This window comes from Mus caroli, chromosome 4, assembly GCF_900094665.2.
Source record: "Mus caroli chromosome 4, CAROLI_EIJ_v1.1, whole genome shotgun sequence".
NCBI classification, from domain to species: Eukaryota; Metazoa; Chordata; class Mammalia; order Rodentia; family Muridae; genus Mus; species Mus caroli.
This window is the reverse complement of record NC_034573.1, coordinates 116069973-116097878: the sequence shown is the minus strand read 5'-3', so window position 1 is coordinate 116097878 and position 27906 is coordinate 116069973. Positions and strand designations below refer to the sequence as shown.

The 27906-nt window shown below is 53.3% G+C and overlaps 1 protein-coding gene across 3 annotated transcripts; it reads right to left on the bottom strand.

Annotated features, from left to right (window-relative positions):
- Col8a2 (collagen type VIII alpha 2 chain) lies at positions 1–27324 on the bottom strand. 3 transcript variants are annotated; one of them, XM_021161162.1, is made up of 4 exons: positions 27194–27324; positions 17691–17736; positions 4494–4696; positions 1–3915 (listed from the first exon to the last, which is right to left on the bottom strand). In XM_021161162.1, the coding sequence occupies exons 3-4, from the start codon at positions 4678–4680 to the stop codon at positions 1997–1999; spliced, it is 2106 nt and encodes a 701-aa protein (XP_021016821.1). In that variant the 5' UTR covers positions 4681–4696; positions 17691–17736; positions 27194–27324; the 3' UTR covers positions 1–1996. The 3 variants fall into 3 exon arrangements, with proteins under 3 accessions (XP_021016821.1, XP_029331674.1, XP_029331673.1); XM_029475814.1 differs by lacking the exons at positions 17691–17736; positions 27194–27324 and adding an exon at positions 14054–14136 and having other exon boundaries at positions 9–3915; XM_029475813.1 differs by lacking the exons at positions 17691–17736; positions 27194–27324 and adding an exon at positions 13620–13687 and having other exon boundaries at positions 9–3915.
- Positions 27325–27906: the final 582 nt, after the last annotated feature.

The following is a 27906-nucleotide window of genomic DNA, read 5'->3' as shown; positions in this document are numbered from 1 at the left end:
GTGTTTCTACAACAGGTTTTATTGGGGGTGGTCAATAACAGGACTGTCGTTGTCTTTTCAAAAAGAAATCCCATTTTCTCTGATTCCCGGTGCATTTTCCCTGAACCTGATGTGTGATATGTGGTAAATAGAGAGGAACTTCCTATACCAGGTTAGAAATGAAATCCCAAGTGGAAACCTTAATCTTTAAAAAAAAAAAAAAAAGAGACCCAAAATACAAAAATGCACAGGGTAAGTGGAGTTGTCATAGTTAAAGCCTGACATTGTTTGTCAACGCTGGTCAGTGACATCTACAGCTCCAATCCTTCCCTAAAGGCTTCGGGGTGGGGTCTGGCAGCTCTGCCCTGAGCCAGCCTTCAGGGCTCCCTCTGGGAGTTGACTAATCTCTTACTGCCAGAACCCATTGGATTAGTGGCTTTGACCTGGGGAAGGAGGAGACTGAAAAGGCCCCACAGGGATCCTGGGAGTCTCTAGCTGGTCCTCTTAGGTGTGGCAGAAAAAAAAAGGACTCAAGAGTCCCAGGCAGAACTTTTTTCCTTGCTGTCGCAGGCAGATCCCCCTTTGGAAACTGAAGTGAGCAGGTCCACTAGGCTGCTTTGCAGTTGCAGGCTGGGGGAAGGAGTCTAGGCCTTCCTCCTCAGTGTGTCACGCGGGCAGCTGACTGTGCCCAAATTGGAGCCCAAGCTGGGTTGCCTATTCGATGTCCCAGATTCCCACTTGGTCAGGGAAGTGGGCTGACTAGGTGAGGGCTGGAGAAAGTCATGAACCAGAAAAAGCAGCCATCCCTACATTAGGAAGAATGTCCACCATCCCTACCCCCAGCATTGAGCCCAGCTGGGAAGCAAGCCCGCCTGTTTCCTGCAGGAGCATCCTGATTAGGGAGGAGGGTAGGAGCCTCCAGAGCCGGCTCATTCCAGTGGGGCCTGCTGGCATCCTTTCTTTCAGAGCCTTAGCCTCCTGGGCCCTCTACTGCTTCGAACAGGAAATTGGAAGCGGAGGGCGGAGAGGGAGGAAGTGCCCGCAGATGAGCCCCTCTAGTAGACACTAAATACCCACAGCATGGTTCTTATTAAGGAGAAACAGAGGTCTTCACCCACAAGCTTGTGTGCCTGTGATCAGAGGGCCCAACGAGAGGCTCTCTGCCTTGAAGACACTTAGTTTGGGGTTGCCAAGCCTCCCCTAACAGTCTGAATTACCCCAACCCCCCAGCAGGTGAGAAGAAAGAGGGAGGGGCATCGTGTTTGCTTGATCATCAGTCCTGGTTGGCTCTGCAATCTGTATAGACACTACACAGAGTCCCGTCTCAGCCCATGTGTCTACCCTCATACTGAAGAACTAGAGCCAATGGAGACAGCCAGGGAAACAGAAGAGTGACCAGCTTGCCCCTGACCCATGTCCTCTCACTGATCTCCACAGATGACTGCTTCAGGAGTCTTCCAGAGGCCATACAACTGTCCCCACCAGGACTGGTCTGAGCTCACAACATCACTCCAGGCATCTATCCATATGGACTGCCTCTATGGTCCCCATTCCCTTCTTCCTTTCTCCCAACAGGAAACAAAAACCTCAGAGAACCTAATGTCGTATCAGATGCTGGAGGCTCCCGGGGAGCTGGAAGAGACCCAGCGAACACAGGAAGCCCTGGGCTCATTCCATGCCATCGAAGGCCAACAGGAAAACCATCTCTCCCAGCAGCTTCCAGGACTCACGAGGGGGCCCAGGCTGAGTACTCTGGGGTGCTGCCTGCAGACCAGGCAGGTCCAGAACAGAGGAACAACCCCCACAGTGCACCTGGGGGAAAGGAAATTAGGCCACCCTCTTCCAGAAACGACTTCAGCCTACAGAAAGCAGGTCAGTTTTCTCGGGGCAAGAAGAAGGCCGCCGCTGCCCCTGTTGAGCTTTTTGGTTCTTTCCTTCCGATGGAAATCTCTGTAACTGGAAAGGTCTCTCTATCCCTAAAGAAGAGGAGGCCAGGGCAGCAGGGCCCCCCCACGGGTTATGTGGGACAGAGCAAGAATCCTGAGAAGGACGAATGGATGTACTCAGTGGAGTAGAGACCATTGGCCTGGTCTGAGGGCATCTGCACCCACACCTGGTCATTGGGCCGCAGCTGGAGCACAGCCCCTCCCGAAGCTTGGTCCAGGTAGCCCTTCTTGTATTCGTCGTATGTGTAGGTGGCCGGCACGTTGTTCTTGTACAGGGCTACCCACACATTGGTGCCCTTGACATGCACATGGTATGCAAAGTAGTAGACCCCTCCCACGGGGCAGGTGAAGATGCCAGTGGCTGGGTTGTAGCCGCTGTGGCCATTGTAGAGAGTCCGGTCAAACCTAACCGGCATGCCCGAGGCAGGGAAGGGGGAAGTGAGCACTGCAGTAAAGGCTGGAGTGGCGTGGGCTGACAGCTCACCAAGCCCAAACTGTGGCTTGCCTCCTTTGCCCAGTACAGCTCCCTCCACGCCACCATTGGGCAGATGCAAGCCTGCGATACCAGTCTCATCCAGGGCTCCGGGGGCACCAGGAGGCCCAGGAGGCCCAGGGGGCCCAGGAGGACCTGTGAGTCCTGGGGAGCCAGGGACTCCAGGGGGCCCTGTGGGACCAGCAGAGCCAGGCTCCCCTACTTTTCCCTCTCCAGGAGGCCCTGGAAGGCCTGGTTCACCCTTCAGGCCTGGCAGACCCTGAGGCCCAATAGGGCCAGCTGGGCCCTGGAGCCCTGGGATTCCAGAGGGACCCCTCAAGCCGGGCTGCCCAGGAAGCCCCAAGTCACCTTTCTGTCCTAGGGCTCCTGCCACCCCTGGCCCTCCAGGGCGACCTGTAAAACCTGGCTCACCCTTAGGCCCAGTCGGTCCAGGAGGTCCATGGGCCCCAGGAAGTCCCCTCTCACCAGGGAGCCCAGGCTTCCCAGCCAGGCCATTAGGCCCTTGGTCTCCTCGAATGCCAGGCACTCCTGGGGGACCTCCAGGTCCTACCTCTCCCTTTGACCCAGGGGGCCCACGTCTACCAGGAAGCCCTGCAGACCCAGGAAGGCCAGGTGGACCCCCAAGTCCCTGTGGACCCTGCTCCCCTGGCTTCCCATCCTCTCCTGGCTCACCTCTGTCTCCTAAGAGCCCTGGGGCCCCAACTGGGCCCCTGTCTCCCTTAGGTCCTGGTTTTCCTGGCATCCCATAGCCAACAGGGCCTATCAGGCCAGGGGGGCCCCGGAGCCCTGGCTCTCCTTTAGCCCCTACTGGACCCTGTGGCCCTGGCACCCCTGCTGCCCCTGGTATCCCCACACCATCTACCCCAGGAGGGCCTTTTGGACCCACAGCTCCTGGCTCTCCCCTAGAACCTGGAACCCCAGGGGGGCCAGAATCACCTTTGTCTCCTGGGGCTCCTGGTATCCCATCCAAACCTGGTTTGCCCAAGCCAGCTGGACCGGGCAGCCCAGGAGGCCCAGGGGCACCTGCCTGTCCAGGGACACCAGGCAGCCCTGGTTGGCCCACTCCATTATCCCCTTTGAGGCCCCTATCTCCTCGGGGCCCAGGCTCTCCCTGGGGTCCTGGCTCCCCCCTAAATCCTGGAGGCCCTGGAGCCCCCTGGGCACCTGGTTTTCCAGGGACAGTAATACCTGAGGGACCAGGAAGGCCAGGGGGTCCTGGGGGCCCCCGGAGGCCCTGGTCCCCTCGTAGCCCTGGCTCCCCCCGTAGCCCTGGCTGCCCTGGTGGTCCAACCTTGCCTGGGAGCCCTGGGGGACCAGCTTTGCCCATCCGGGAGAAGCCAGGGGGGCCAGCAGGGCCTGGTTGTCCATGGACCCCAGGTTTTCCAGTGCCTGGTTTTCCTGGGAAGCCAGGTGGCCCAGGGGGACCCCGAGGTCCCGGCTTCCCAGGGGGACCTGGCTCTCCTTTCAAGTCCATTGGCAGCATCGGTAGAGGCATTTCTGAAAGAGAGAGAAGGGGACAGTCAGAGATCTGGACAATGGAAGCTGGGTACCTCATCTATCCAATCCCCCATGGCAATATGAAGAGTAATGTGGAGGAACAAAGTATCTGCTCACAGAGAACACTCCCAGAGCTGTCCCCCCATATCGGAGGGCGTCTAGAGCTGTCCCTGTCCCGTTGCTATCCTGGGAACATTGTAGGTGTCCTCATCCAGAACTCCCTGTACCCAACTTCCCAGCCAGGCCTTGCCCAATGAACTTAGAATATTTTTGGCTGCAAGACCTGATGGCCATCCCACCACCAGGCGGCGCCAATAACCCGCATTACAGACCAGTCAAGCTGCTTCATTACCTATCTTCCTGCCCGGCCCCACCCCCTTATAAGACCACCTGCACCAGCCAACCACAGCCAGTTTCCAGCCCTGTAAAGCTGAGAATCCCTGGACTAGTCGAAGTAAGAGTAAATGAAGGTGGGAAGATCTCAGTTGCACCCTGAGGAGTTGTGGTCTAGAGGGTCTGGAGGGATTTAGGGAAGGGAGGAGCGGTCTTAGATACGGGAGAGTAGGGGAGGCTCTCACCCAAGTACTGGCCTTTGCCCTCTCGGAAAGGCGGTCCCACGGGTCCTTTCTGCATGGGCTGCACGTACTTGACCGGGGCATAGCCCGCTGCACCCCCAGCTCCGCCGCCAGAGGACACTCTTGGCCCACACCCCAACAGCAACAGCAGCAGCAGCAGCGAAGGCAGGGGCATCAGAGCCCCCTGCATGGCGTCTGTGGATGGGCTGCAGGGAGAAGAAGGAAGGCTGTCACCAAACCAGCCACCAGGACCACAGGCTAAGATCCGTTGTTATTCAAAAGCAAATCTCAGTCACTGGTCTGTATGTACTCTCTGCTAAATCTCTGAGAAGCACCTCGACCTCAGCAAACCAAAGCAAACCTTTTCAAGATGAGGGCCCTGCCATCTATGTGCAGGCCAGCTTCCTGCCAATTACCACCTACCACCGGGGCTCTTCAGAGATGTGAATTTTCATCTTCACACGGGCATATTGGGGTCACTGCCAACCCCAGCACCCAGATGGTATAGGGGAGGCAGGTCTGGGACTTGACTTGGCTCCTTGCAATTCCCCATCACGCTGATGTCCATCTGGACTCCATACTTCCAGAAGCCAAGGCCTTATCTTGAGCCCCGCCTTCCTTTCCTCTCCCTGTAACCTTTACTGTCACCCAGAACTCCTTACAGCACAGCACCCAGGCCCCAGTAGCCTCGTGATTCTGAGCCTCAGTTACCTTCTATTTATCCTTCAAGTCCCTGTCCTCCAAAATGCCTTCTGACAGCTGCACAGCCCTTCAAGTCCCAGCTACCCACAGCCCTTAGCTGAGCTCAGAGAACAAGGGCTGGGTTCTGCCAGCTTGAATACTATACTCACCAGAGAGGGAGTGTGGGCAAATAGAACAGGGTAATATGTCTACACAAATCTTGTATGCAAATGTCCATGGCATTACATGATCCATAGCAGCCCCAGATGAAGACAAACCTAACTGGGATGCTAGAACAGTATGCACGCTCTCCACACAATGCACTACCTTTTTTTTTTTTTAAGTGTCTTTTAAATTACGTTTTGCTTATGTGTTTGAGAGAGGGGCACATATAAATGTTGCAGTCATCAGACAACTTGCATGAGTCGGTTCTTTCCTTCTACCATGTAGATCCCGGGGATCAAACTCAAGTCATAAGGCTTCCCAGCAAGTGCCCTTACCAGCTGAGCCACTTGGTGCATCCAAAAATATTTTTCTTTTCTTTTTGGCTTTTTCGACACAGGGTTTCTCTGTGTAGCCCTGCCTGGCTGTCCTGGAACTCACTCTGTAGACCAGGCTGACCTCGAACTCAGAAATCCACTTGCCACTGCCTCCTAAGTGCTGGGATTAACAGTATGCACCACCACTGCCCAGCTCCAAAAAATGCTTTTTAAAACCAGGCTTGGCTTAGAGATTAAGAGCTCTCTTGGCTTCTCTTCCAGAGGACCCTGGTTCAATTCCCAGCAACCAAATCTGTCTCATATCTGTCTGTAACTCCAGATCCAGGGGATCTGACACCTTCACACAGATACACATGCCGGCAAAACACCAATGAACATAAAATAAATTAAAAAAAAAAAGGGCATAGCTGGGCATAGAGGCTGGGGCAATAAATGGCTGAGTATTTAGAGCACTGACTGCTCTTCCAGATAACCCGGGTTCCAACCCAAACACCCATGTGTCAGCTCACAACCCTCTGTAACCCCATGTAGGTGACAGAAAGTGGTTTTCTGTCTGCTTGTTTCTCTGTGTAGAGCCCTGGCTGTCATGGAAATTAGTATTTAGATCAGGCTGGTCTCAGACTCAGATATGAGTGATAGGATTAAAGGTGTGCACCACCACTGCCCAGCTTCACAAGTCCTTCCTTCCTTCCTTCCTTCCTTCCTTCCTTCCTTCCTTCCTTCCTTCCTCCCTCCCTCCCTCCCTCCCTCCCTCCCTCTCTCTCTTTCTCTCTCTCTCTCTCTTTCTTTCTTGTTTTTGTTTTTTTTTGGTAGTGGTGGTGGTGTTTTTTTTGTTTGTTTGTTTGGTTGGTTGGTTGGTTTCTTTCGAGACAGGGTTTCTCTGTGTAGCCCTGGCTGTCCTGGAACTCACTCTGTAGACCAGGCTGGCCTTGAACTCAGAAATCCACCTGCCTCTGCCTCCCAACTGCTGGGATTAAAGGTGTGCGCCACTATGCCTGGCTCTTTCTTTCTTTTTTTTTTAATATTTACTTATTATTTTTACAGCGTTCTGCCTCCATATATGCCTGCATGCCAGAGGAGAGCACCAGATCTCTCAGTATAGATGGTTATGCCCCACCATGGGGTTTTGCCTGCATGTATGTCTGTGTGAAGGTGTCAGATCTCCTGGACCTGGAGTTACAGACAGATGTGAGACAGATGTGGGTGCTGGGAATTGAACCAGGACCTCTGGAAGAGCATCCAGTGTTCTTAACCTCTGAGCCATCTCTCCAGCTCGTTTCACAAATTCTTTTCATTTTCCCAATCAAAACAGCTGTCTGATGCCTTCAGGAAGAGATCTCAATTCATGGGCTCCACATCCACATCTCTCCCAGCTTGCTCCCCTCCTTCCTTAGCTCCATTTCATGGCTCCCTTGCCCAGGCTCAGGACCAAGCCTAGCACTTGGCTCAAGCCCTTCCAGCTAGGCCTGCTCCCCACCCACATCCACCTCATCTCCATCTCCCCTAGCTGCAGGTAATCTGAAACCTGCCCTCCCTTTTTGTTTTGTTTTTGAGACAGGGTCTTGCTGTGTAGTTCTATTTCGCCCAGAATCACATAGACCAGGCTGACCTCAAGCATGCTTAGATCTTCCTGATTCTTCCTGCTCCGGTTACAGGTGCATGATGCCACACTTGGCTGGCTGCTCCTACTCCTCTTCTTCCTCTTCCTCCCCCTCCCCTGCTTGGTAGACAGCAAAGGATGACTGAGAACTCCTGACCCCTGCCCCTACCTGCCTGGTATTGGGATGATAGGTGTGACCCACCAAACTCAGTTTTAGGGGGTGCTAGGGATTGTACCCAGGGCTTTGCACATGCCAAGCTTAGCCTTTACCAGCTGAGACACATTCCCAGACTAAAGAAGTGATCTTTTCCAAGAGTGATCTTCCTTAAGAGAAGTCATTGTGTCACAAAACAGCTACCAGCAGAAACAGCAACAGGAAAGAATATATAAACACACTCTTCCCAAAGATACTCTCTCGGAACAGAAGATAAATAAGGTGACTGCAGGGGCTGGAGAGACGAGTCAGCAGTTAGGAGCACAGGCTGATCTTCCACAGGACCCAGGTTCATTCCCCGCACCTACACTGAGGCTCATACTGTCTGAAACTCTAGTTCCAGGGGATCTGATACCCTCTTCTGGCCACTGTGGGCGCTGCACACACATGGTGCACAAACACATGAAATTTAAAAAAAAATTTTTTTTTTTAATGTTTAAACTTTTTTTTAAAAGTGGCCAGGCCAAGCAAGGTGGTGCACATCTTTAATCCCAGCACTGGGGAAGCAGAGGCAAGAGGATCTCTGTGAGTTTGAGGCCAACCTTGAGCTAAGCAGGAAGTTCCAGGACAGGTAGGGCTACACAGAGTAACCCTGTCTCAAAAAACAAACAAACAGACAAACAAATAAATTAAAGTCAGCCATGGCTATATGTCTGACAACCTCCTCTGGCCTCTGCATGTGTGCTCATACACAAACATACACACACACACACACACACAAATATACACAAATTAAAAAGGAAGTGGCACATATTTTCTGTTCAATAACTATGTTGAATTTTAACAAGCATGAATGACACGGGTGACATCCAGTGTGTGGGCTCAGGATCAAACCCAGGGCTTCACGTGCAGTTCTACGAACTGGGTTACATCCCAGCTTAGATCCATTTCCTTTAAATGCTTAGACTAGGCGGTCTATAGAGACAGAAAGTAGATCAGGGATTGTTGAGGGCTGAAGGAAGGGAAAATGGGGAGTGAGTCTCACAGATACAGCCTTCTGCATAGGGGTGATGAAATGTTTGAAAACTGATGGTTTGGTGGCATGAACTGTAATCACAGCTAAGGTCTAGGGCTAGCAGGATGGCTCAGTGGTCAGCTCGGGCTGCTCTTCCAGAGGACACAAGCTTGACTCTGCCCACTCAGGGCTCACATTGGCTGGAAAACACTTGTAACTCTGGTTCTAGGGGATCCAACCCCCTCTTCTGGCCACTGCTAGTATCAGGCAGTGCTAATATGAGTATGCATGTAAGAAAAACACCCATGTATAAAAAAATTAAATTAAATTAAAACTTAAACTTGGCAGGGTGGCACGCATCTTTAATCCTAGCACTCAGGAGTCATAAACAGGCTGATTTCTGTGAGTTCAAGGCCAGCCTGGTTTACATAGTGAGTTTCAGGTCAGTAAGGACTATTTAGTGAGACTGTCTTAAATTAAAAATAAAAACTGCACTGTACACTAATTGCTTTTGAAACAGTGTCTCGGGTTCCTGAGCTGGCGTTAAACTCACTACCTAGCTGAGCATGGCCTTGAACTTCTGATCCTCCCAGCTCCACCTCCTGAGTGCTGGGACTACAGGTGTGAGCCACGGAGCCTAGTTTAGCTTAGTCAGTACCAGAGACTAAATCCAGGATTTCTAACATTCTAAGCAGCATTTCTACCAACTGCGCCACAGATCCAACCCTGTTCTGTGTTCTGTACATTTAAATGGGTACATGAATTACATATCAATAGGCTGTCATTTTTTATTATTATTATTTATTTATTTAATGTAAGTACACTGTTGCTGTCTTCAGACACTCCAGAAAAGGGAGTCAGATTTCGTTAGGGATGGTTGTGAGCCACCATGTGGTTGCTGGGATTTGAACTCCGGACCTTCGGAAGAGCAGTCGGGTACCCTTACCCACTGAGCCATCTCACCAGCCCCCGGCTGTCATTTTTTTAAGGGGAGAGGTTTGAGGGGGTTTTTTGGGGGGGGGAGTTGGTTTCATTTTTTTTGGTTTTTTGTTTGTTTGGTTTGGTTATTTTAGTTTTGTTCTTTTGGTTTTTTGAAACAAGATCTCTTTGTGGCCCTGGCTGTCCTGGAACTCACCGATCAGATCCAGGGAAGAAGCGCTTCCCTTCCATCCCTACCCTGGGCTCCACAGAGCCTGAGGAAGCCAAACCCTCTGTGCTGGGGCTAGGCTGCAGCTCTCTTCCCTCTCATCCCTCTCAGCAGAGGCTGCAGGGAAGGTCCATGGAGCCACACCCAGCTCCCAGGTTCAAATCTCAGCCCCACTCCTTACCAGCTCTGTGACCTCAAAGGACCCCTACTCTCCCTGAGCCTTGACCTGACAGGGTCCCTGTGTGTGTCAAACTCAAGCCGATCTTCTCACGGAGCCCAGTGAGTTCATGTAAAGGTCATATTGAGCTCCCTTGAGCTATAGAGGTGGAAAGAGGATCTTAAGGCTAGGGTACAGTTCAGGGTTAGGGGTTCCCTAGCATGTGTGAAGCCCTGGGTTCCATCCTTTGCAGAGGGAAGAGGGAGAGGAAAACCGAGAAAGGGAAGAGGTAGAGAGAGGGGAGAGATGCTTACTTAGACTATAAAAGTCTTGCTCAGAAGCCGAGGCCTCGTTAGGAACCTTCCCCAGCACAGGCCACCTGTCTTAATGACTGTGACTTGATGCCAAGACACAGCGAACCTACAATGCACAGGGGCTGGCTCTATTCTCTTGTGGTTTTGTGTCTGCATGTACATGTGCACGCCAGAAGAGGGCACCAGATCCTATCCTATTACAGATGGTTGTGAGCCACCATGTGGGCTCACATGGCTGGGATTTGAACTCAGAACCTCTGGAAGAGCAGACTCTTAACCACTGAGCCATCCCTCCAGCCCTATGTGTTTTGTTTGTTTTGCTTTGCTTTGCTTTGCTTTGCTTTGCTTTGCTTTGCTTTGCTTTGCTTTGCTTTGCTTTGCTTTGTTTCAAGGCAGAGTTTCTCTGTGTAGCTCTGGCTGTCCTGGAACTCATTCTGTAGACCAGGTTGGCCTGAAACTCAGAGATTCATCTGCCTTTCCCTCCTGAGCACTGGGATTACAGGTGTACGCCACCACCGCCTACCCAGGTCTGGCGTTATTATCTTGACAGTTCACATATAACCTTCACTAAAGCCTATGGGGATACTACTGTGGTCTAGAAAGAGGAAATGGGTCTTAAGTCCTCACTAACAATGCTACAGGCAAAATGTTTGTTTGTTTGTTTGTTTGTTTGTTTGAGACAGGGTTTCTCTGTATAACCCTAGCTGTCCTGGAACTCACTCTGTAGACCAGGCTGGCCTTGAACTCAGAAATCTGCCTGCCTCTGCCTCCCAAGTGCTAGGATTATAGGCAGACTTTAAACCTGGGCAGAGGAGCCCAGTCCCTGCCACTACCTCTTCACCTCTCCTGAGCAGACAGGGCAGGGCCCTCTTGAGTTGGCTGTCTGAGCTGGAACACTCTGGGCGAGCTGTACAGAGCTGTGTAGAGTCAGAGTGTACCGTCTGGTGGGTAGGCAGGGGTTGGGGAGCAGGTGAAGAGGACCCAGTGCACAGCAGGTATCAGAGGAAGCCAAGATGGCTCCTGGCTTACTTTAAAGGCCAGAGCCTAAAGGTCATGACACCATCACAAGGAGACCTGGGACAGACCTGGCTCTGGAAAGGCCCAACCTGTTTCTTATACATGGTTAGTGCTAATGGAGGATAGAGCCGGGAAGGCACTGAAGCAGGCATGCTACCAAAGGAAACGGCCCAGTGCTAGCCAGGAGCAGGGCCAGCACCCAGGGCTAATGCAACCTTGAGTTCTGCTTGGGATGGGGTCTTACAGGAAGGGACTTCCTCCCTCCTCCCCCATAGCTCCTAGCATGTTCATTCCAATGTCTTCTACCCAACACTGGTGTGTGTATGTGAGGTAGGGGGAAAGGGGGGGGGAGGGGGGAGAGAAGGGAGAGAGAGCAGAAGAGGCAGAGGGAGAAGGACTCCCTCCATGAAGTCAGGGACCAGGTCTGATGCTAGGTGTGTGTTTGGAGAGTGAAGAAAGATATAACCCATAAATGCTGTGTCCGGCATGGCCTAGACATTTTTTTTTTCTTTTCGAGGCAGGTTTTTATGTAGCTCTGACTGTCCTGGAACTCACTTTGTAGACCAGGCTGGCCTCGAACTCAGAAATCCGCCTGCCTCTGCCTCCCAAGTGCTGGGATTAAAGGCACGAGCCACCACTGCCCGACTGGCCTAGAAGTTTTTGCTCATTTTGTGGCCTTTTCCATGAGGAAGGTGATGTCAGGGCCTTTCTGCAACTGAGGAGACAGGCTCAGAGAAGCATGGTGATGCTTGCAAAAGCTTGGGGGACAGCAATGACAGGGCTAGGACAGAGACCTGTGACAAACCAAAACTGTAACCGCTAGGATTTCCTGCCATGAGAGCTTGGAACATTCCAGGAGTCAGGCCAGGCAGGGAAGCAGAGAATGGCAGGGAAAAAAAGTCTTTCTTTCAGCCAAGCTGGGCATAGGGCTGGGGAGCGGAGGCTGAGCCTGTTCAGGGATGAAAAAAGAGCCAATGACCTAGAGGTGGCACTGTGTGGGCCGGTGTGCCAGGCCCGGGGACTCTGTGGCCTCGGCCGCCTTGGTATGTCTCCACCTGGATAACTCTCACTTGCTCTGGCATACTGGAGACGCCCAGCCATTGGCTGCCTCACACAGCCTCGGTGTGTGGAGCCAGGATTGGCTCTTAGGTCCTGGTTTAGTACTCTTGCTCGCCCTGTCCCCACACGGCCAAGCTGGCACACAGCGAAGCTCCACAATGAGTGACCAACTCGATTCACCGTCAGACTTAAAGGACATGATGCATACGGTGGCACACACTTGTAGCCTCAGGGCGGGGGGAGGGAGGCAGAGGCAGGAAGAGCACAGAAATGTCTAGGTCATCCTTGACTGTCTGGCAAGTTTGAGACCAGACTACCTCAATCCATCAATCATCAAGAACACAGCAACAACTCGCTCCAGCATTTCCCCGGTGACTACTTGAAGAGTGTCTCTGCACCGACCGACTAGTCTTGCTCCAGAAATGTGGAGCAAAGGGAACAATTCATCTGCCAGCAGGGATGGTTGGCCAAGCTGGGGTGTGCGTGTGTGTCAAAAGATCAGGAGGAGAATCCTAAGGCTCCAGCCAGCTCTGCCCACGACTGGCTGTGAGGCTTAGGCAAGCCATCAGGGTCTCTGGTGACCTGTCCAGAGGTGTGGACTGATCGAAGTCAGGGATGGCAGAGGCGCGGAGCCTCGGCGGAGGTGGGACGCGTTCAGGAGACGCTGATTCAGGGGATTGCGCCCGGGCGGCGGCGGGGCAGACGCGGTGTTTGGACAGCTGCAAGTCCTTAACGGGGATTTCCCCCCTTTTCAACAAATCGCCGTAAAACACCATTTCGTCCAAGTCAGCGTTTTGGGGCAGCCTGGCCTCCTCCCAGATGCAGAGGAGACTGGCTGGGAGCGGGCGCCCCAGGGCGTCCAGACCCAGGTGGGAGGAGGCGCTGGCCGACCCCTCCCCTCCGGGACCCCTCCCCAGGGTCGCGTCCCAGGTGTGTTCCCGCTCCATCACCCCACCCCTGACCGAGCCGTCTGGTCCCTGGTGCGGAGGGGCCCGGAGACAGGGCGCAGGGTGAGGCTGCTGTGACCCCGCCCCGGGGTGGGAACGGGTGGAACCCGACCCGAGCAGAATCCAGGCCCCAGCACCCCAGACGGCGGCTCCGCGAGCAGCGGCGGGGAGGCGCGGCGGCCGGTCCGCCAAACCACAGGTATGCTGTGAGCCGCTTCCTGTGGTGCAGACATTCTGCAGAGCCCCTGGCCGATGCCTGGTCCCCACTCCCCAGCCTCTTCCCCTCTCTCTGGTGTCTCCTAGCTCTGTCTTCCCTCACCTGTCAGGTGAGTGCAGTTCCTAACCCTCCTCAAGCTTGGTCTCCCAGCACAGCTACTTAGGCAGGAGGATACTAATGGGCAAGCTTAACCTTCCTGAACCTCCAGTGTCCTCGGCAAAAAGATCAACTGAGATCATGGGAGTCCCCAGACCCTCCAGATGTGCTGCCTCAGCCTGTCCTTCATGGCCAGGAACTCCTTCCTTCAGTCCAGCCACATACCTTCTGGATACAAAGTGGTGTCTTGCCCCCATCCAAAGCGTAAGATCTTGAGGAATGAAGTCTGAATGTCCTTTTTTCTGCCCTTCTAGACCTTTCCCTGGTTAGTGGGAGAGAGAACACTGGCCAGGTTTCTCTGTAGGGACTGCTGATGACAACTGAGCTAAGGATCTAGGGGTAAGCAGAGGACATGACCCAGCCGCAGCCCAGCAGCAGGGGCCTTCAGCCTCCACCACAGGCTCTTCCCTGTTCCAGAGTCCTCGAAAGGAAGGTGGTGAAAGCCAGACTTCACCTCAGGGGTCTCGCTGTGGACACCTCCTATGCAGCTGCCAGCCTCTTGCCCCACGCGTCCACAGTCCAGGCATATCCCTGCCTGACCCCAGGCTGGGTCTCTTCACCCTCTTCCTCCCCCGCCTGCAGAGCCAGGCTTCCCCCACCTGGCTCAGGCTCATGGTCTCCAGTCTGTCCATGTAGTTTCAGGTCTCCCTGTGTCCCCAGATCCTGTTCCATCACCGAGTACTGGCACAGTTTCCAGTCTCCACCCCCGCACCCCCACCCCCGCACATATGCCCGCCTTCCCATATGTCTGTCATTTCCTCCCAACTTCCTTTCCCCCCTGCAACCCAGGTGCCCAGGATAAAAGTCTGAACATCATCGCTGGCCCTTTCTTCCTTATATGGTAATATAGACTCTACACCCCTACAAGGCCTTGGCAGGGTTAGAAGAGACTAACCCTGTACATAGCCACAACTACACATAACATCCCATTTTCATCAAACCACAGATTCAGCCCTATGGAGTCCAGTCTCCTCTATCCCTCCCTATGACTTCTACCCCTTCCCCACAGTCTCACTAGGATAGAGACCTTATACTCCAAAATACACAGCCAGGTGGTGGTTGACACAACTTTAATCCCAGTGCTTGGGAGGCAGAGGCAGGCAGATCTCTGAGTTCTAGGGCAGCCTGGTCTACAGAGTGAGTTCCAGGACAGCTAAGGCTACACAGAGAAACTCTTGTCTTGAAAAGCAAAGAAGCAAACAAACAAGACCAGACCAGACCAGACCAGCCAGGCAGTGGTGGCACATGCCTTTAATCCCAGCACTTGGGAGGCAGAGGCAGGTGGATTTCTGAGTTCAAGGCCAGCCTGGTCTACAGAGTGAGTTCCAGGACAGCCAGGGCTACACAGAGAAACACTGTCTCAAAAAACCAAAACCAAACCAAACAAACAAATAAGACCAGCCCAGAGGCTGGCACAATCCAGCCACCCCACAAAGGTTTGATAAACGACCTTGCCAAGGGCTCAGGGGGATGAAGCTCAGCTGTCTGTGGGTTTGTCTGGCATGCACAAAACCCTGGGTGTGTGGTGGCAAACGCCTGTGATTCCAGCACTGGGGAAGTGGAGACAGGAGATTCTGAAGTTCAAGGTCATCCTTGATTACATAGTGAGTTCAAGAGACTAGGCTGACTTACATGAGACCCTATCTCCAAAAATTGTGTGTGCGTGCGCGCACATGTGTGTGTGTCTATGTGTGTGTGCGCGCGCGTGTGTGTGTGTGTGCGCGTGTGTGTGCATGTGTGTGTGTGTGTACATGTGTGTGCTAAAGCCCACAGGACAGCCACAGAACCCTGTCACTTCACCTCCACTTTTAACCTGTCTGTCATCCTCCACATTTTCTTTTCTTTTCTTTTCTTTTCTTTTCTTTTCTTTTCTTTTCTTTTCTGGGTTTTTTTTTTTTAAGATTTCTTTATTTATTTTATGTATATGAGTTCTATAGCTGTCCAGAAGAGGGCATCTGATCCCACTACAGATGGTTGTGAAACACCATATGGTTGCTGGGAATCGAACTCAGGGCCTCTGGAAGAGCAGTCGGGGCTCTTAACCGCTGAGCCATCTCTCCATCCCCCACCTTTTCTACAGGGACTTCAACAACACTTCTCAAACCACAGCCTATACCAGGTTGTCAGGACGGATGTGGCTAGTGTAGGTCCAACACTTGCATCTTGCCAGGCTTCGAGGCTAGGCTGATGAGTCCTGACTGTGGACCGCCTGTTACCACAGCTCTGCCCATGACTCTTGCTGGCTGTGAATTCTCTAATGGCTCCCTGGCACTCCCAGGCTACATCTCTGTTGTTCTGCCTTTCGTGTGGCTTCTGGAGGAGGCTGCAGAGAGAAGGTCCATTGCTGTGTGAACTGCCACTGAGGTCCCACTGTGGGAACATACTCCGTGTCTAAGGGCTGGGGAGGGGCCCTGAGAACCATCTAAGTCCTCTTCCATGTCTTCTTCACTCACATCTCAGCATCTGTCTCTCCTTCCACTCAGCCCTGTGTGTCTCTGTCACCATCTCCACTGCCTATGCAAGTGACTCTCTCAACCCTCTCCCATGCCCTTGTGACAAACTGAGGTGTCTGTTCCCTGAGTGAGTAACAGCTCTGTCCTTCTGCAAGGCCAGTGTGGACAGGCCATGCTTGTGTGTTTGTGGGTCTGACTCCCGCGATGAGGTCTGGCTAGAAACTGGGGGTGGGGGTCTACTGGATCTTTCTGGCTCAGCCACCCTAATTTAAATGTGTGGGTAAGGGCTGTCCTAAAGCTTCGGCGCTCCCTGGCAAATCATCAACCTGGTGGCTGTGAGCTCAAGAGTACACCTCTGCTCGTGGTGTCTGTCCTACCAGGCTACAGTTCTACTCAAGGGCCCCAGTGTTCCACACCTAGTGCACAGGGGACTGCAGCTTAGGGACAGCCCTGGAAGGAGATTTGAGGGAGACATCAGGGTCATATGTTGGCAGAAATGATGCAAACTATGGGCAGAGCACATGTCTCACCCAGAAGGGGACCAGCTCTGCAGTCTCCGAAAGGCATCTAGGAGACGGGATCTATCTACAGATGAAAGCCTGGACCTGTGGGTAGAGCTGGTTTATCCACGTTGGGATCAGACAAGCCCTCCACAGCCCTGGGTGCCCACCTTCCCATAGTTGCCTACAGGGCCCTCTCTGCCTCCAACCCCCATTCTCCCTTTCTCTTCCAATCAAACTTCACATTCAAAGCCCCTCCCAAGCCCCTCCGGAGTGCCTCTTCCTCCAAGCAGCCCTCCCAGCCTCCTCCTCTCATACCCCACCTCAGCCCTCTCTTGCATATAATTCAACAAATACTCAAGAAAGCCTGCAGCTGGGGCTCCAGGGCAGGCTCTGATCATGCTACCCTCTACCTGGGGCCCAGCCCTAGGGAGTCTGATCAGGGACTGGCCTCTGATGCTCTTCCTGACTCCTCGGGCCTCCCAAATGCTAGAAAGCTAACCCAAATGCCCTTCCTCCTTACAGGTGACTACATTTAATGCCAGGCCCCTGGCCTCTGCCCACTTGAGTCTAGACACCTGCCAGCCCCAGGAGAAGCATCTCCTTGCCACCAAACCTCCAACCAGGGAGGTAAGAATTGTCCAGGCTGAGACAGATGACCCACAGCCGCGGCGCCCTCAGGCAGGTAGCCAAGAAAGCTGGCTCCTTCCATCGTGGGGCTACGGCCTCAGCGGGTGCCATTCCGAGCTAGCTTCCAGCAGAGCTCTGGGGAGCCTCTGACCAAAACAGACTGGAGGGTCTCCAGACCCAGCCACCAGCCTGGCAGTCCGGACCGCCTCAGTCTCCATCCAGCTCTTCGCCTTCTGGTTCCCATTTGCAGCCTTTTCCGGAGCGCCACCCTCGGCCGCTGTCGCTCCAGCCGGCCAAGATTCCTGGGCCTCGCGGCTTCCCTGCGTGGTGGCGGCAGCGGCAACGGGAGAGGCCGGGTTGGGCAGGGAGGGAGCCGGCGGGAGTGCGGCCAGGCCAATGCACTCAGGCGGGGCCAAGCAAACGAGGCCGCGCCAGGGAGCGCGGCGAGATAGTTCACAAATGAGAAAAAGCTGCTTCCGACTTGGGCCGGGGTTTTACAGCACAAGGAGCTGAGGTCACCTGCAGGAAAAGCCGGCGACAAGGGCACCCTGCGCCTGCGAGGGAGGGGCTGCTACTGCCTCAGGAGCCAGTGAGTTTACAGGGCGACGAACAAGCCTTGGGTATCAGAAAACCCAGCCCCAGAACTAGCTTACCTTTTTTAGGTGGGCGGGGCCACGAACGTCCTACGACAGGCAGAGCCTGGGGGGAATAAAGGACAAGAGCAGTGAGAGGATTCCTGGAGTAATCGCAGGAAACCAGCCACCCCCAGCTAGTCACCACCTGACCAGGAGCCCAGCAGACCTCCTCCTCTGCCCGGGACCCCTACTGCCAGGCAGTGCCACACTCAACCTCTCTTCTTTCATTCTATGCACTTAGGGACAGTTCTGGGTTGGGGCACTGCGGAAACCCCTTCTGTGTGCCCTGTTCTGGCCCTCCATTAGGACTGGCTGGAGACGGGCCCCTAAGATGGGAAAGTGGTCATCTAGGGACGTTCATACCGATGTTTCCACCCCTGCCCTGTAGGAGCTGGGAGCATCAGTCAAAAAGCCATCACCATTAAAAGGATTGGCCCTTTAATCTCAGTGCTCTGTGAGTTCGAGGCCAGCCCCAACACACACAATTGGCTAAGTAAGATCCCTGGGCTGTAGAAGCTCAGGGAAGAGCACACTGTCCCTCCAATTCCCAGTGAGCTCCCCTAAAAGGCTTTGTGGAAGATGAAGGGACATTCAAGCTGACTTCTGAAAGATGAATAGTAATCCGAGCAGCAGATGGCGGGAGTAAAGGAATTTCAGGCTGTAGGAAACTTCTTGGGAGGTTCTGGGAGGGTCTACAAGTCTTTAGAGTGGGAGACCAGCAGGACCTGGGAGTATACCATCAGAGAGACAAGCTTTGGAAGTCACACTTGCCTTCACTAGAAATCAAAGGGAGCCATTTAAGGCAGTGGTGTGGGGAGGTGGGAAGAGCCAGAACTTTGGATGGAGGAGCTCCCAGCTCCCTTGAGTCTCAACTGAACATTGTGCCATGTTCTGTCAATAGCCCTAGTTCAGGGCTCAGTATGGAAGATGGATGGGAGAGTGCTTGCCTAACACCCACAAGGCACTTGGTTCCATCCCCAGTACTGCATAAGTCTGACATGGTGCCTGATACCCGCCTGTCAGCCCAGCACTCGAGAGGCAGAAACAGTAGAATTAGGTCATCTTCATCCACAACGTGAGTTCAAGGCCAGCTGAGGGGCTACATGAGACCTTGTCTCAAAATTCTTGTAAAAACCCTTGTCTAGGTAGATAGAGGAGTCGGGGGCCATTGTCCAGACCTAAACATGACTTCTGAGTGGATAACGAGGGGACACCCAGCCAGCCCACCTGGCAGGAAGAAGGAGGCTGCGTCACTCTCTCCCCCAGCTGCTTGCTTGCCTCTGCCCTATCCCATGGAAACTCTGACAGCCTGGCCTTCTCTGCGGCTGCACAAACAGTCTGATGCCAAAGCCTGAGGCTCCTGGCCGTCTCTCCACCTGGCTGAGCCCTCCACACCCTGGCTACAGTAAACACCAGAACCCCAGCAGAGACCACTTTCTGAGCTCCTGGCCTGGCTGCTGGGGTCCAGATGGGCAGTCTGTACCTCTCCATACCAGCCTCCTGCCCACCAGCTCCTCCTCACTGCGGGTGGGGGTGGGGTATTGGATCCAAGGTGGATCTGAGTCTTGGCTATCAACATGAATTGAACTGTTTGGAGGTGAGGACTGGCCATCCAGGCTGGGAGAACTGAAGGTATGGTGTGTGGCAAAATCCTGAACATATACAAGGGACAATGGGATTTAAACAAACAAACAAACAAAAATCCAGGAATATAGGATAGTGCTCAGTGGGCAGGTGGGTTCAATCCCCAGTACCACACATGCACGTACACACACACACACACACACACACACACACACACTAGTGCTGAGGGTACAGTTTGGTTGTTAGTGTCTGCCTAACTCAAAAGCGCTGAACTCAATCCCCAACACTGCACACACCACTTAAGTTCAGTGTGGTAGCACATATCTGTAATCCCAGTTCTTAAACGGTAGAAGCCAGAGGATCAGAAACCCAAGGTCATCTTCAGCGACGGGGCCTACATATGTAGTTCAAGGTCAAGTTGTCTTAACCACTGAGCCAACGACCTCCTCCCTTTAAATCTTTGCCCATGAACCCATGTACACATGTGTGCTTGAGGTCAAAGGGCAATTTGGAGGGATTGATTCTCTCCTTCCACTCTGGGTTCTGGGAGTCAAACTCAGGCCCCTGAGCTTGTACTGCGACCATTTGTACCTGCTGGAACCACCTGCTGAACCATTTTGCTGGCCCAGGCTTTGAATAGGTGGCTTTGCCTGAAAGGGCAGCCTGGGCTCAGCTGAGGAAGGCTTTGAGTATCAGGGTCAGAGACCTGGGTCCAGCCCAAAGCTGACTGCACATGCTTATCTTATAACAGTGTCTAAATCCCAAGAACATCTAGCGCGCACAATGAAACAAATACTAAACCTTAAACCCATACTATGTACAGAGCAGCACTGGCCATGACCCAGGCATAACTTTCAAAACATTTTTTTTTATTATTTGGGGGGGGGAGGGGCGCTGTGCATGCCTCAGCTCATGAGTGTGCAGGCCAAAAATAATTTTCATTCCTTTTCTTTTTTAAAAAAGACAAGAGCCGGGCGTAGTGGCGCACACCTTTAATCCCAGCACTTGGGAGGCAGAGGCAGGCGAATTTCTGAGTTTAAGGCTAGCCTGGTCTACAAAGTGAGTTCCAGGACAGCCAGGGCTACACAGAGAAACCCTGTCTCGGAAAAAAAAAAAAAAAAAAAAAAAGACAGCCCGTGCCGCCTGAGTGCTGGGATGAAAGATGTGGGCCACCACACTTGGTGATCAGACATAATTTTCAAGAGTCGTTTCTCTCCTTACACCATCTGCGTCTTGAGCTCAAACTCAGGTCCCCAGACTTGGCGAAAAGCCCCTTGACACACGAAGCCATTTCACCTCCCCTTAACACCCACCCTCAGCATACCTTCGCCACCTCCCCTGGCCCTGAGAGGCCGGAACTCCTGTCCAGTTTCCTTGAGGAGCACGGAGGCCCAGAGGAGTCCTATCTACTCTCCAAGGGCTACCTTGAAGAAGGCAGGTCTGGCCAGCCCTTAAGTGGCCACAGCCCCCGTATCTAGGCTTTCTACAGATTAGGATTCTGTTTGCCAAATCCACTCTACCCTACCCAAGCCTCCACCTCAACCCAGATAGCACAGCTCTAGACAGGCAACACTGGGCACAGAGTGGACAGCCTCTACTCAGGGTCTCAGGAGCCCCCTCCAGAGATTCTACAATGTAGGGAGCGGGGTGGATGGTCACACTAGGGCGCTGCCTGAGCTTTCTTCAATGTGGTTCTGTTCTCAATGCCCTAATTCTCTCCTCCCTCCTCTGGTGACATCTCTCCCCTGCACGGGTAAATTCCACACCAGATATGGGAAGGGACAATCTTTATCCCTGCCATGAAGCTTCTGAGAGCTGCCAAGTCCCTAAGTGGGCTAGCCTGGTGTCAGGCCCAGCTCTCACCACAGCATTCCAAACACAAGGCCCTGAGGAGTCCCAAGGGCCCTGGGAAGAAAACTCAGCTCCTTGCAAGGTGACGGCTGCTGGAGAGGGGTCCACTGCTAGTCCCACTGTGGGCAGGTCGAGGTTACAGTCCCAATCTAAACATTTTTGTCCTAGATTTATTTATTATTTCTGTATGAATGTTTTGCCTGGAGGTATGTGTGCATACCACCTGCACGTCTGGTGCCCACAGAAGCCACAAGAGGGAGTTTAGGCCTGGAACTGAGTTATGGGTTGGTGTGAGCAGCCATGTTGGTGCTCGGAACAAAATCTAGGTCTTCAGGCTGGAGAGATGCCTCAGCGGTTAAGAGAACTGACTGCTCTTCCAGAGGTCCTGAGTTCAAATCCCAGCAACTACATGACGGCTCACAACCATCTGTAATGGAATTTGATGCCCTCTTCTGGTGTGTCTGGAGATGGCTACAGTGTATTCATATACATAAAATAAATAAAATCTTAAAAAAAAAAAAAAGAAGAATCTAGGTTCTCTGCAAGAGCAACAAGCACCCCTAGCCGCCGAGCCATCTCTCCAGACCCAAGAGTCTTACTTGTTTTTTAAAAATCATGGGTTCAGGAACCACTCAAGAGCAAAACATGTGGTTTTGTTCTGTTTAGTTTGAGATAGGGTCTCCTTAACCCAGTTGACTTCCAACTCAATTGTATCCAAGGATGACCTTGAACTCCCAATCTTCCTGCCTGACAAACCAGGCAGTGGGAAGCTGACCTTTTTGACTGTTTGTTATGGTCTTGCTATGAAGCCCTAGGTGTGTCGAGAGCAATACAATCCTCCTGTGTCACCATACCCGACTATATTACACACCCTTATTATTTTTTTAAATTCATTTATTTATTGAGGGAAAAGGGTTGTAGGTGCCTGGTGTCTTTAGGCTAGAGTGGAGGTCAGAGGACAGCTTTGGGGAGTCAGTTCTCCTCTCCCACCATGAGGGGCTTGTGTGATGAACTCAGGTCATCAGCCTTGAGAGTACACACCTTTACCTTGAATATATTCTTTTTTTTTTTAATTTATTTTTTTATTATACATAAGTACACTGTTGCTGTCTTCAGACGCACCGGAGGAGGGCATCAGATCTCATTACGAGTGGTTGTGAGCCACCATGTGGTTGCTGGGATTTGAACTCAGGACCTTCGGAAAAATAGTCAGTGCTCTCACCTGCTGAGCCATCTCACCAGCCCCCTTGAATGTGTTCTTACCTCACCAGCCAGCACCTTGCCTCCTTCATCAGTGATACGGAAACAGTCTCAGGTTCCTACACATCCACTATACTTATTTCAACACCATGACACCTCCCAGCAGACCTGTGAGGTATTCTAAATCCCACTTTACAGATGAGAAACTGAGGCACAGATGGGTCACTTGCCCAAGTTCATCAGCAGGAAGGTAGAGGATGGTCCCAGAACTTGGAGCCAAGCTGGCTAAGTCCAAAGCTGCTGAAGAGAACCCTCCATCCTGCCCCCAAGCTGAGGCCGGAGTGTTCCTGGAGGGGGGTGTCTGCCACATCCCTTCAACTCATCCCCACTTTGGCTAACCCCCAGGGTTTCCACCCCCTCCCCAGTCCCTGCTGCCGCGGGGGGGGGGGGGGGGGGGGGGCGGGGCGGGGCTCTGCATTCCGGGCTAAGCATCGGATTTGCTGAGCTCCAGGAACTATGAAAAGAATGTTTGCCACGAACTAATAAGCTCGTGGTCGCCCGTCAGGAGTGTGGCCTGGAGGGCCCACGCAGGCTTTGCAGCGGCCAGCACAGTGGGAGAGAAGGAGGCTAGACAGAAGGGAGAATTTCCTGGTCTTAAGGACTGGGATCCTGGAAGGGGTGGGTGCCAAAAAGTTGGCCTCAGCCAGGCGTGGTGGCTCACGCCTGAAATTCTATCTCTCAAGAGGCTAGGGCAGGAGGATGGTGAATTTATGGTCAGCCTAGGCTACACAGAGAGTTCCAGGCCAGCCCTAGCCACATAGGGAGACGGGGGGCGGGGGGGAGAGTGGGCTTCTGGGAGCTTGCAGAGGAGAAATGGCTTCCCACCTCTCAGTTTCCAGGGTGAGCCAGGCCAGCATCACTGACCCATCTCAGAAGCATAGCCACTGAAGTCTCACAGGGATGACAGGTAAGGCCAAGACCCTAGGCTCAGAGCCCTTGTTTGAAGAAGCTAGCGTCTCTTACCATTAGGTGTCCCTGCCAGGCATCACTGAGAGGTCTCAGTTACTAAAAAACAGCAGCCCAGCCCTCTCTGTGCCAAACTCTCTCCATGGGCCTGACCTGCAGATACTCATTGTTTCCTCTCTGGGGAAAACAAAAATGTGTTGCAGAGATGTGGGGCATGCTGAAGATGCTAACCTTGTCCACTCCTTTCCCAAAGTGAAGACAATCAGGCCAGGGAGAAGGAACCAGAGGTGGGTGCCATCACAGACCTGGCTGGGAGGTCCAGCCCTGTGCTCAGCAAGTGCGCTGACTACTGACCTACCCAGCTTTGTTGGATGAGCCATCAATCCCTGCCTTGTACTATCTCTACAGGATTAGAACTATGTCAACAGGGGGCCTAACAAACAATAAATCCGCATCACTGTTACACTCTCTCAATAAGGCAGAAAGAGGAATTGAAATTACAGGGTGCCTGGAGAGACGGCTCAGTGGTTAAAAGGACTAGCTGCTCTTCCAGAGGACCCGAGTTCAATTCCTAGGACCTCACGGTAGCTACTGTCTGTAACTCAAGTTTCATGGGATCTAATATCCACTTCTGGCTCCCAAGGGCATTGATCGCATGCATGTGGTGCACAGACACACATGCAGGCAAAAATCCATACAATAGATAAAATCTTTTTATATAAATAAAGGGAAAAATGAGAGAGCTTAAGGTAGTTTGATGAGGTTCCCTCCACCCCAGGTTCCTGATAAGCCTGTGAGAGAAGGGCCTGAGCCCAGGCCTCCCCTGTCTCTTACTTCTGCCTCTGGTTGCTAATGATCTCAAATGATCTCTCCTAAGGCTCTAATCCCATCCCTAGATGGCCAGTAATGCTGGCCTGGCTCTCCCTGCAAGGTATTCACCAGCTCCCTGACACCCTGCCCCCCCCCAGGCCTTTCTACTCTCTAAGAACAGACGCACCCATCCATCCTCATGGGAATGTTTAATCTCTCAGTCAAAACTCCCGAAGAATCTGCATGATACGAGGTCAGTACATCTATGCTTCCTGATCCAATCAGGGAGGTGGCAGAGGTGGCGGGCATACTGTTCAGAAAGTTCTAGGAGTTACTTGTATGACAAAGGTACCTGGGACCACCCCTCCCTCACTTTTCTGCAGGTTAAAAAAAAAAATAGTGCCAGAAAGGGAGTTTGACAATAGGGAAACTGAGGCACAGAGACAGGCAGTGCCAGGGCCAACTCTTGAACCTGCATATCTCTTCACCGGAGATCTGCTGTCTATACCTTCCCTACTCTAGAGATGATCAGAGAACAGAGAGATCTAAAATTCTCTCTCAGAGAGCGTGGCTTCCCTTGGGCGTGCGTGTGTGCGTGCGTGTGTGTGTGTGTGTGTGTGTGTGTGTGTGTGTGTGTATGTGTGTGTATGTGTGCACTTTTAGATGTCCCCTGGCTTCTGTCCACACTCAGTGTCTTTTAGAGACAACCCCCAACTCATGGCTATACCCAGCTCCAGTTCCCAATCCTTATAGTTTAGGAAGCCAATCTCATGCCTCCTGTGAGCACAGGCCACAGTGCTGTAGTGCAGGGCCCAGCCTGGCCTCTGCTGATCCCATAATCAGATGAGTATATCCTTTTCCTTTCCTTTCCTTTCCTTTCCTTTCCTTTCCTTTCCTTTCCTTTCCTTTCCTTTCCTTTCCTTTCCTTTCCTTTCCTTTCCTTTCCTTTCCTTTCCTTTCCTTTCCTTTCCTTTCCTTTCCTTTCCTTGGCTTTTTGAGACAGGGTTTCTCTGGGTAGCCCTGGCTGTCCTGGAACATGCTCTGTAGACCAAACTGGCCTCGGACTCACAGAGATCCACCTGCCTCTGCCTCCCAAGTGCTGGGATTAAAGGCATGCGCCACCACCACCCCTTCCCCCCAAGATGGGTACATCTTTATCAATGCCTCCTCTCATCCCCATGGCAACCATTTCTCTTACTTAGCTACCTGTCTCCTTACACTGTCTGGCCTCCGCCAAGATCTCCCTGCCTAGAAGAATGGGTTCCTTCATGTTTAGCATGGAACAGTCAGTCACTCCCAGGCTGTACCAGTAGGCAACTCACACCGGGTCTCTAGATAATAACCTAAGAACCCTGACTTCAAAACAGTATGGTCCCTCAACTCCCTACTGTGTGACCCAATGGAAAGAAACTCTCCCCAGAGCCCATAGGTGCACTCCATATGAGAGATGTCGGTGCCTCTGTTTCATCCACCCAACTCTATAAGAGCCTCAGGACCTGCTCCTCTGAGCCGCCACTTCCCTACAAAGAGGCCCATGCCTGTCACTGAGGTTCTGGAGTAAGCTTCGGGCCAGCAGGGCAGGGAAGTTGGACTCACATCCTTTGGTCTGGCTGGGGCCCAGAGAGGGGAAGCAGTGGGGTTTGGGGGCTTGGGCTGACAGCCGGGTTTGGTATCTTTTCCCTCCCTCTAGCTAAGAGACGCATTCCCTTCCCTCCTTTCTTTCCCTTCCTCTGGGCCAAAGTGGAACCGCTCATGTGCACAGGGGTAGACGAAGTGAAACCGGAGAGACCCTAGTGAGCATGTAGAGTGTGAACCGGTGTGTGTGTACAACTATCCTGTGGAAATATGTCTGGCTGGACCACATGGGGGCTGCTGTGTGTCTGTTGGAGACCGAGTGTGCACATGCGTGTCATTGCTTTAGCGTTTGTGGTAAGAGTGTGGTCCTGTGTGTCTAATGAGTCTTTCCTCAGTGTGTGATTATATGTGAGTCTCAGTGGGAGGGAGCGAGCACGGCTGTATGTGACTTATCTTTTTAGAGGGCTCTGTGTATCCATGTCTCCATCTGTATTCATTAGATCAAGGGGAGGCCAGACTCCCCACCAAGACCACCAGCTCTCTTTGTGACCCCCCTACACACACACACACACTCCTCCCCGGCAGGGGTGGATCCCTTTGCTCAGGCCAGAGAGGATCCACTATCTCTACGGAGAGACCCCATCTGCCCACCCTCCAGCATCTCCATCCTCCCCGCCCCCAGCTTCCATGGCAGGCAAGTGAAGGAAGACTTCTGGGCTGGCAGGGTACCCCGAAAGGTCAGATGCATTTCTGTTTGAGGAATCTAGGCTGTTTTCCCGGACAAAGTGTTTCTAGCAGATATGCGCCCGTACACACACACACACACTCCAAGCAAACTCAGATCCGTCTGTCCTGGGTGCAACTCCAGAGGTCTTCTGGCTGATAGCTGTTCTCTACCTCGGAGCCTCCTGGGCTCCGTGTGGTGGAGACACCGGAAAGCTATTCCAAGGACCTGGGACCCCAGCCACCTTTGGTCAGACACAACCTCCTCAATCCCTACAAGTCTCAATGGGCGTGGGGGTGCAGAGCCTCTGGCAGGGACATTCCTCAGAGCCTCAGGCTTCAGTGTCGGTAGATGTTGCCAGGTTACTCCAAATAGAAAGAACTTGGGGGTAGAGACAGAAAACCAAGTAACTTGGAGGTCGCCAGAGAATCAGAAATGGCAGAAAGATGGGGAGAGAAGGTAAGGTAGACGTTGAGTCTCCCTTCACCTCCCCCTCTCTCCTCAACCTCACCTCGAAGGCAGTTTTGCTATTCCCGTTTTTTTTTTACAGGTGAAGCGACGTAACATACCCGGAGCCACTGACCAGTGTTGGAGAGGGAGGAAACAGGGGGCTCTATCTTCGTTCCGTCCAGGGGACGGGTAAGCACCCCCTCATCCTCCGGCCCACCCCCAGCGCTAGTCACCTCCAGGTCCTGTCCTCGCACTGGGGCCTGAGGCACAGCGTCCCGTCGGGGCTGGACACCTGGCTGCATCCGGCCCTCGGGGGGGGGGGGGGCCCAGCCAAAACCCCCGCAACGCTGCCCGCCTTTACCTGCAGGGCGGCCTCCGGGCGGCGCTCCGGCGCTCGAGGGCGACCCGGATGGCGCAGGCTCGGGGCCAGGGCGTCGTCGGGGTCCGCACCGCCAGAACTCCGCGTCGCTCTGCCCGCTGCCCCGCGCCCCGGCCGAGTGGGCGGGCGGCGGGAGGGGCGCGGTGGGGCGGGGCCTCCGCCCTGCTCTTTCCACAGCCACAGCCAAGGGTGCGCGCCCCGCCCGTCCGCAGCGCAGCGGGCTAGCAGCCTCGGAGCTCCGCGGACCCCTGCCCTAGACGGCTGCAGGTCTAGGAGACAACAGCGCTGCAAAGAGGGTGGGGCGCACGGAGTGGTCCATGGGGCACCATTCGTAAGGAATCCACATAAGACTCAAGATTCCCCCGACACGGTGACCTAGGTTGAGCTAGGAGGACTCAGCGGGAAGGAAAGGAGGTCTTGAGGGTCTGGTGAGCTGAGCTGGTGTAGTGAACACAGGCAGGCAAGGGCCTTACTGAAGTTGGTTAGATGTTACCTTCAGGGAAATGGGGAGCCATGGAGAACTCTGGAGTGACCAGATCTGTGCTTTGAAAGAGCCAGGTCGCTGCTGCACAGGTAACAGACAGGGCCACGGGGAGTCTTGGGATGGTCCAAACATTTAGATATGCAGTTTGGAAGGAAGGTCATCCCAGAGAGGAGCTGCAGCAATGAAATAGACAGGATTTGGGAGCTGGGGA

What these genes read in the sequence shown, in the direction of transcription:
- Col8a2 (XM_029475813.1), bottom strand. Translation starts at nt 13,651, where the DNA reads ATGGGGGCAAGACACCACTTTGTATCCAGAAG. An exon ending in CACCACTTTGTATCCAGAAG is followed by an intron (nt 4,697 to 13,619) that starts GTATGTGGCTGG and finishes TTCTCCCTGCAG; the next exon opens with CCCATCCACAGACGCCATGC. An exon ending in GGGCAAAGGCCAGTACTTGG is followed by an intron (nt 3,916 to 4,493) that starts GTGAGAGCCTCC and finishes TCTCTCTTTCAG; the next exon opens with AAATGCCTCTACCGATGCTG.